Consider the following 9,149-nt stretch of genomic DNA (forward strand, 5'->3'; position numbering starts at 1 on the left):
AGATGCCGTGGTAGGGGTAGCTGGTGAAGGATTGAATGTTGAACAAAGAAAAAGGCTAACCATCGGGGTTGAGTTAGTTGCAAAACCAAAATTGTTAGTTTTCCTTGATGAACCAACTTCCGGTTTAGATTCACAAACAGCATGGTCTATATGTAAGTTGATCCGTAAGTTAGCTGACCATGGACAAGCCATTTTGTGTACGATTCATCAGCCATCGGCTATTTTGTTGAAAGAATTTGACAGATTATTATTCTTACAAAAAGGTGGTGAGACTGTGTATTATGGTGATCTTGGGGATAACTGTGAAACCTTGATCGATTATTTTGAAAAGTACGGGGCACCAAAATGTTCTCCAGAAGCCAACCCAGCTGAATGGATGTTAGAGGTTATCGGTGCAGCACCAGGAAGTCATGCAAATCAAGACTACTACGATGTGTGGAAAAATTCTTCTGAGTATATTGCAATCAATCAAGAGTTAGATGTAATGGAACAAGAATTAGTAAGAAGACCAAAGGATGATTCACCTGAGACTATGAAGACATATGCCGCCCCATTTTGGTATCAATATAAACATGTCACCCACAGAGTTTTCCAACAATATTGGAGAACACCTTCATATACTTATTCTAAAGTATTAATGTCTATCTTTTCATCTTTGTTCAATGGATTTGCTTTCTTCAAGGCTGATAAATCTTTGCAGGGTTTGCAAAACCAAATGTTTTCGGTTTTTATCTTCTTCGTTATCTTCAATACCTTAATTCAGCAATACTTACCTCATTTTGTTGCCCAAAGGGATTTATATGAAGTTAGAGAGAGACCATCAAGAACTTTGTCGTGGATCGCATTCATTACCGCTCAAATCACAGCGGAGATTCCATGGCAAATATTTTCAGGAACCCTAGCTTTCTTCTGTTGGTATTACCCTATTGGTCTTTATAGGAATGCGGAACCTACTGATACAGTAGCCCAAAGAGGTGCATTGATGTGGATTATTATTGTGTTGTTCTTTATCTATTGCTCTACTATGGCACAACTATGTATTTCCTTTAATGAATTAGCCGATAATGCAGCAAATCTAGCATCCTTGTTATTCACAATGTGTTTAACTTTCTGTGGTATCTTGGCTTCTTCAGATGCAATGCCTAGATTTTGGATTTTCATGTACAGGTGTAATCCTTTTTCGTATTTGGTGTCTGCAATTTTATCAGTTGCGCTTGCAGATTCGGATGTTACTTGTGCCCCTAATGAGTTATTAAGATTCAAGCCTGAAGATGGAAAAACATGTGGTGAATACATGGAAACTTATATGAGTTTTGCAGGTGGTTACTTGATTTCCGATGCTAATACAAATATTTGCCAGTATTGTACAGTAGCTTCAACAAATGTATATTTGAAACAAGTGGGAGCTGATTATAGTAAGAAAAGTCGTGATATTGGTATTTTTGTATGTTTTATCGCTATCAACATCATAGGTACTATTTTTTTCTACTGGCTTGCTAGAGTTCCAAAGACAAGTAGACAAAAGAATAAATGATTTTTTGGGTTTTATACAATTTTAATGTTAAATATAATTTTGTTTGAATTAATGAATATTCGGTATTAAGTAGCATATATACATATTTAATCATGGCATGGTCATAGAATCAACACTCAAGACGATTCGGGAAATTGAAAGATATTAGATTTAAATTAGAATAGATTATAGAACTATTTTGTAAAGTTCGGAGGGTAAATGCAAAAATTATCGAAGGCTCAGACGAGGCCTATTCGTGATTATTAGATATTAAACTATTTCCATTTACTATTGGAAGAATTGTTTGGATCTGGAAATCTCTTAAAGTTGGTATTGTAAAATTTCGTCCCATAAACATGATTCATAAAGATTGAACCCCCTTTATTAGACGTTATTTGGGTTGCTGCCTTCGTTCCTGAAAACTTCGTAGCTATGAAATCAGATGCAATAAGAAATGCTGGTGCAAGCATGAATAAAACTCCATTATTGGCAAATTGCTTCATGATGTTCTTGAGTCCACTATCTTCCGGAGATAATGCTAGTAAGTCAATAATTTATCAAATACGTGATTTCAATTTGAACCCACTTCTAATTTAGATAACAATATAATGCCTACTCTAATGCATGTAAAGGCTATAATGCCTAATAATAAAATATATATTACTTGATCAAACCTAAGGAAAACAAGAATATTGAAAAAATCCCTTAAATCGGTGTTAAAAATTTTTTTTTCGCAGCAACGGAACAAAATATGAACTCCACTTCATACAAAAAAATAGAAACATTTGTAATATAGTATTAAAAAGAAATAATAGCCAGTATTTTTAAGTTATATAAAGACAAGACGAACTAATTGTTCATAAACAAACTAACTATATAAATCATCGTCTTCTTCAACATTACCAAAAGCAGCAGCATTTTCATTTCCATTAGAGTTGGTTTGAGCACCTTCATTACCTTCACCTTCACTGAATCTAAAGTTCGTGAATTGGCCTCTAGAAGCTTGCATTTGTTGAGAATAAGCCTCGTAACGACGTAATTCAGCGTCAGAGACAGAACGCTTAGCTGTCTTCATAGCTTCTTCGAAATGAGCTCTAGTAATATAAGGAACTGGATCTTCTTCTTCTTCTTCTTCTTCTTCACCTGCAGGTTTTGATTCTTCGGTCATTTCAACATCATCACCTTGCTTGGAATCTGCCTTAGATTTTTGTAATCTAATATGAGCTTCAATAGAATCCTTAATGGCAAACTTAGCAGATCTTTGAACAATGTATGATAAATCTGCACCTGAGAAACCATTGGTGATCTTGGCAATTTCTAACAAATCTAAGCCTGGTTCTAATGGAGTATTTCTTAATTGAGCTTGTAAAATAGACAATCTAGCAACTTCATCTGGTAATGGAACATAAATTAATTGATCTAATCTACCAGGTCTCAATAAAGCAGGATCAATTTGATCAGGTCTGTTAGTTGCACCTATGACGAAAACATTCTTCTTGGCATTCATACCATCCATTTCAGTTAATAATTGATTAACAACACGGTCAGAAGCACCACCAGCATCACCATGAGATCCACCTCTAGCTTTGGCAATAGAATCTAATTCATCAAGGAAGACAACAGTTGGGGCTGCGGCTCTCGCCTTGTCAAAAATATCACGAATATTAGATTCTGATTCACCATACCACATACTCAATAATTCTGGACCCTTAACTGAAATGAAATTAGCCGAGACTTCAGTAGCAACTGCCTTGGCTAACAATGTCTTACCAGTACCTGGAGGACCATAGAATAATACCCCCTTAGAAGGTGATAAACCAAACTTTTGGTATTGATCTGGATGTAAAACAGGATATTCAACTGTTTCCTTTAATTCATTCTTGATGGTATCTAAACCACCAATGTCATCCCAAGTAACATTGACATTTTCAACAACAGTTTCACGTAATGCTGATGGGTTGGAGTTGCCCAATGCGAACTTGAAGTTTTCCATGGTAACACCTAATGAATCCAAAACTTCTGCATCGATAGTTTCTTCTTCTAAATCGATAAGATCCATCTTTTCTCTAATTTGTTGCATAGCTGCTTCTGAACATAACGAAGCAATATCAGCACCAACAAAACCGTGGGTTTCAGAAGCAATGGCTTCTAAATCGACATCGTCATTTAATTTCATGTTTTTAGTGTGAATTCTCAAAATTTCCAAACGACCAGCTGCATCAGGAACACCTATATCGACTTCTCTATCAAATCTACCAAATCTTCTCAAAGCTGGATCAATGGAATTTGGTCTGTTGGTCGCAGCAATAACAACAGTGTTAGATCTAGCCTTCATACCATCCATAAGAGTTAATAATTGAGAAACAACTCTTCTTTCGACTTCACCATTTGTCTTGTCTCTCTTAGGAGCAATAGAGTCAATCTCATCGATGAAGATAATGGATGGCGAATTCTTCTCAGCTTCTTCGAATGCTTTTCTCAAGTTAGATTCAGATTCACCTGCCATCTTGGACATAATTTCTGGACCATTAATCAAGAAGAAGAATGCACCTGTTTCGTTAGCAACAGCCCTTGCCATGACAGTCTTACCAGTACCTGGAGGACCATACATCAAAATACCCTTAGGAGGCTTAATACCAATAGATTTGAATAATTGTGGGTGGCGTAATGGCAATTCGACTAATTCTCTAATTTGGGCCATTTGCTTCTTACATCCACCAATATCATCGTAACCAACTTCGTTCATGTTGTTTTCTTCGTCTTCACGGTTAATTGGTTCACCTTCGCAATGAATAATCGTGTCTTGGGCGACGATGGCAATCTCTTCTGGATCAACCTCAACAACCTTGAATTCAACCTGTCTCATACCACCTCTGACAGTGAATAAGTCCCCCTTTCTGACTGGTCTGTATGCTTCGACGAAGTATGGCTTTAAGTAAACATCGAAAAGTGACCCGGTTATACCTTCTACCGTGTCAGCAATAGGCAAAACACTGATTCTGTTGGCATATTTGATGTCTGGGCATGGGTGAATGCTCACAATGTCTCCAAGTCTAACTCTTAAGTTATTACGGACACATCTATTAATTCTAGCAACGCCATCATCCATATCGTCGTCTGCCAATACAATTAACACGGTATCTTTTCTTTTCTTTCCTTTGACCAACACAGTGTCACCTCTGAATAATTGCAACAATTCCATTGTGTTAGATGACATGGTAATAACAGAGTTATCGTCATTTTCGGCATCATCCACAATCAATGCATTATCCTTCTTCTTTCTTCTCAAGATAGCGGTTGCTGTTCTATCTTCAGCGGTTTGTGCTCCAGAAGCGTCTAGTAAGTTCTTTTTATCGTCCGGCATCTTTATTTCGTCAATTGGTTTACCCTATTCAACTAATTCGTACTTTATATTAATTAAAAGAAATATTGAAAAACAATTATGTTGAAAAGATCTAAATACTTCTTCGGTTTATAAATCACCCTGTATTGAAACTGCTGTAAGTTCGCCACCCTATTTCGCATCAGGAGTTTTGTGTAACTTTTCACTTTCTGATGATAATATCCGAATCTTATCGGACTTGCTTTTAAGAACAATTGCTAAGAAGCGAATAGTACCAAGTACGTTCAAAGTGATAAAATGTCAGCCTCTAACGCATCGTGTATCTTCTGCAAAATTATCAAAGGAGAAATTCCATCTTTCAAGTTAATTGAAACCAAATTCACCTACTCCTTCTTGGACATTCAACCAACTGCCGAAGCACACTGTTTGATTATTCCTAAGTACCATGGAGCCAAATTGCACAATATTCCGGACGAATACTTGGCAGACATATTGCCAGTTACTAAAAAGTTAGCTAAGTTGCTCAAGTTGGATGAAAACAATACACCAGATGGCGAAGGGTACAATGTTTTACAGAACAACGGTCGTATTGCGCATCAGATAGTGGATCATGTTCACTTCCATCTTATTCCTAAAAGGGATGAGGCAACTGGGTTAGGAGTTGGATGGCCAGCAGCTGAAACTGATTTCCCTAAGTTGGAAGAATTGCACAAAAAATTACAAGCACAATTAAATGATGAAAAATTATGAATTAAGATGTGTGTAGCTATATATTGTCTATAGTAAACCACCAAGTAAACCACCAACGTATCCAACTATGTAGCTCGTAAAGAAGGTAACCGTTTGCGCACCGAATGGAAAGTAGCTGAGAGTGTAATATAGCACAGCGAAGATTTCGATCACACAGCAAAATATTGTGAGTAAAGTGCTCTTCAAGATCACTGCTGCGTACATGGTCGATAACACCGACCCAAAAAAGACAGATGTAAACACTATCCTATCTTTCGAAAGCAAATGCTTAGTGTAATGGTAAGGCCCTTGTAGTATTCCAAATGATATCACAAACAAAAATGATCCCATGGACCATAAGAGGCCAAACTTCCTAGGTTTTAATGCCAACACAGGGAATAAAAAGAAACTGATAATAAAGCATAAAGCAGATCCTCCTAAACAACAAGCGAATCCTAGCATCTTCTCAAATCGAGATAGCTTGAACCATGATGGCTCTTCTATTGCCTGTTGTGCTCCTGTATTATACGAAGGCAATGATACATACAAATCATTAGCACTTGTCTTTATGTAGTCCGACCAACTAGAAAATGGCGGTAATGAAGTTCTAGTGTTACTACTATTATTGTTGTTGTTACTCCAGCTGCTAAACTGTTGTCTAAATGCACTTTCTGGTTCTGACATTAGTATTAAACCTCTTACTGATTAGAGTAGCTGATACCTCTACTTCTCATAATGCTATCGATATGAGGTTTGATTGATCACGTGCATAATTTATAGCATTTATATAATCTATAATATCACCATAACATAACTATTAATGAATTTAATTGAATAAGAGTTCAGATTACTATCGTATACTATCGCTAAAGAATTGGTTAGCCTGATTAGAGCTGTTGCCGGCAACATCCTGGAAAAAATCATCAGGATTAAATAATTCATCTTGACTTTCAAGTTTGATGTCTGACGATGGATGGGATTGGTCGGTCATCTTTGACACATCTATATTTCCTTGGGTTCCTCCGTTATTCATCCTTGCTTCAATCTCTTCGATTTGTTGTGCCAATTCAAGCTGGCTCTTATTTTGTTGTTCTAGCACATATTTTAAGTGGATTATGTAATCGACAGATTTATTAAGGATGGTGCTCTTGTTTGGTTTTGTCTCTTTGACTTTTATTGAAGCAAGCAAGTCATTGATTTCACGGGAGTTCAATTGTGAGTTTCTTTGTAAGTTTTTCACAGCACATAGTTGTGGGTTCAATAACGATGGTGGCACCAAAAAGCCTAAGTCTTTTATACGTTCTTTAATTAAATCCCGTCTTCTTCTTTCGACAGCATTATGGAACTCTCTTCTTCTTTTTAGTTTTTCTTCCTTACTAAGTTGCTTGGTAGAAACTGGTGGTTGGTTGTGCATAGTACCTGGTAGCGAGGTGCCCAAACTGTTGTCTAGTGGAGGCGGCGATACAACCTTATTTTTCGATATATTGCTAGGGATACTGTTGCTTATGGTGCCCAGGTTATCACGCCTTGTGTTTTGGTATTTAGGCGGTGAGTTGAGATATGAACCCGAATTAAACGAAGGAGACTTTAATGTATCGATTGAATTATCAATATTATTGCTTGGCGACATGTATTGTGAATTGAATTGTGGTGATAAATATGAGCCAGCATTTATATCAACCCCTCCATTGTAGTCTTCAATAGTATTCGGGTTCTGAAATGGAATACTTACACTATCGTTTCTCGACGCAGAAGGGCTGAATGCGTTATTAAATGAGCTTGACAAACTGTCTTCAGCAATCGAATTCAATGTATTATAGTTTGCATTTCTGTTAGAAGGGGAAAAATATTGTGGATTGACAAACGAGTTGTCTGGATTCATCCCATTGTTATTGAAAGAAATATTCTGCACTTGGGCGCTTGGGGATATAATTTCTTCTAGATTACCAGTAGTTGATTGGGTAGGATTGATATACTGTGGTTCTTTATTTGAAAAGTTAAGCGACTCCAAATCTTCCAAAAAAGGATCGTTCTGTAATGAAGATGTATAGGTTCCCATGTCGTTGACATAATTATTGTTTGAATTGTTAATATCGTTGTCCGCCACCTCTGGGTACCGGTTAGGTTGTCCATAATTATTTCCATAATAGCCTATTCCGTAGTTATTTCTATTATTTGGATCATTACCATAATTAGCACTAGTATTGCCCGTTCCAGTACCTGTTGTGTTAGAGCCAAAGTCTGATGGACTGTCTTTTAAAAACTCTTCCATTCTCTATTCTATATTAAATACCGGTTGAAACGTAGTCAATCAATGCTTCAAATCCTTCTATAATTTCAATACACAATAAATTGATGAATAGTATCAACTATTATTGAATGTGATTCAAGTATTGGGATTAACTCTTCAATTATGGAGTAGTATTATAATATGTTTATTTTTGGGAGTGTCTTGGGTGGACACAGTTACCCGGCGCGTCGCTTAAAAGTTTTAGAATTTTTAACCAGCCAAGAGACTTTACTAGGATAACTTCACATAGCTAAAATGGTGTATCATAATGTGTTCTTTTAATAGTTAATGTTATGTTATACATTGATTAATTTACTTTTTCTTGAGTTATTTTTTTCTATTTCATCGTTGACTCTATTTAGTTTTCAACATCCGGACCCGGAATGGCTGCAAATCGGGCCAAGTCCATTTGGTATTCCAATAGTAACCACTTCTAACAAATATTCCTCTCGTCTATTCTTGTATTTTTCTATCGCCATTCACACTGACTAAACATTATTACTATGAGGTTCAACTTCTAACGGAGAAATATTCTGAGTATACAAAATATGCCTTGTCGCATCATGGACTGAATACATCTGCGTATATATACTTGTAAATAATTAATATATTTATTAGTCTATAGAATTTCCGTACAAATCTGTAGTTATGTAAATGCAGTTATAACATATCATTTTGCCTTTCTCTTATTGATGATTTTCTTTTTGACATGCTTCTTCATTTTGGTCTTTCTTTTCTCTTGTTTCAAGGTCTTTGCTGCTTCCTTTCTTGCTTTTTTCTCTTCCTTATCCTCGTACTTTTTACCTTTTGGAGTAACATCCTCTCTTTCGACCCACTCTTTCTTCCTCTTAGGCAACTCCTCGTCGTCTTCGTCGTCATCTTCCGAGTCACTTTCTTCCGAGTCTTCTTCCGAGTCATATTCCTCACTTGAATGTTCGACAGAATCATTCACTTCGTCACCTTCTTGCTCTTTGCCGTTTTCATCATCTATGCCATTCTCAGAATTTACATTTTTGGTATCAACTAAATCCTTCAAGGTATTGACTTTCCCTTCAGAGAACTTTTGGAAATCCCTCTCATCAAGGTTATTCAACGATCTCACTAAATAAACAGACCTAAAAACTTCATCTTCCACGCTATCTTCATTATCACTATCAGTCTTTAATGGAATTGACTCTAAGTACTTACTTAATTGTTCATCCGAATTGTTTTCTATGTTTAATAACTGATTATCGTCTGTAATGTATTTAAAAAGATATCTCTCTGGATAGACA

The 9,149-nt window shown here is 36.3% G+C and overlaps 5 protein-coding genes across 5 annotated transcripts; 1 reads left to right on the plus strand and 4 right to left on the minus strand.

Annotated features, from left to right (window-relative positions):
• Positions 1–1,788: 1,788 nt before the first annotated feature.
• AC631_05626 (uncharacterized protein) lies at positions 1,789–2,016 on the minus strand (the record flags this gene model as incomplete). Its single annotated transcript, XM_015614455.1, has 1 exon — positions 1,789–2,016. The coding sequence occupies one exon, from the start codon at positions 2,014–2,016 to the stop codon at positions 1,789–1,791; it is 228 nt and encodes a 75-aa protein (XP_015464713.1).
• A 365-nt stretch (positions 2,017–2,381) lies between these two features.
• Positions 2,382–4,877, minus strand: CDC48 (AAA family ATPase; the record flags this gene model as incomplete). The annotated part of the gene is made up of 1 exon (XM_015614456.1): positions 2,382–4,877. One exon carries the CDS (start codon positions 4,875–4,877, stop codon positions 2,382–2,384), a length of 2,496 nt encoding a protein of 831 aa, XP_015464714.1.
• Positions 4,878–5,153: 276 nt separating this feature from the next.
• On the plus strand, positions 5,154–5,606 carry HNT1 (adenosine 5'-monophosphoramidase; the record flags this gene model as incomplete). Its single annotated transcript, XM_015614457.1, has 1 exon — positions 5,154–5,606. One exon carries the CDS (start codon positions 5,154–5,156, stop codon positions 5,604–5,606), a length of 453 nt encoding a protein of 150 aa, XP_015464715.1.
• Positions 5,607–5,633: 27 nt separating this feature from the next.
• SFT2 (Sft2p) lies at positions 5,634–6,269 on the minus strand (the record flags this gene model as incomplete). The annotated part of the gene is made up of 1 exon (XM_015614458.1): positions 5,634–6,269. The coding sequence occupies one exon, from the start codon at positions 6,267–6,269 to the stop codon at positions 5,634–5,636; it is 636 nt and encodes a 211-aa protein (XP_015464716.1).
• Positions 6,270–6,435: 166 nt separating this feature from the next.
• On the minus strand, positions 6,436–7,857 carry RTG3 (Rtg3p; the record flags this gene model as incomplete). The annotated part of the gene is made up of 1 exon (XM_015614459.1): positions 6,436–7,857. The coding sequence occupies one exon, from the start codon at positions 7,855–7,857 to the stop codon at positions 6,436–6,438; it is 1,422 nt and encodes a 473-aa protein (XP_015464717.1).
• Positions 7,858–9,149: the final 1,292 nt, after the last annotated feature.

The sequence above is a fragment of the Debaryomyces fabryi genome (genome assembly GCF_001447935.2).
Source record: "Debaryomyces fabryi strain CBS 789 chromosome Unknown contig00242, whole genome shotgun sequence".
In the NCBI taxonomy this organism is placed as follows: Eukaryota; Fungi; Ascomycota; class Pichiomycetes; order Serinales; family Debaryomycetaceae; genus Debaryomyces; species Debaryomyces fabryi.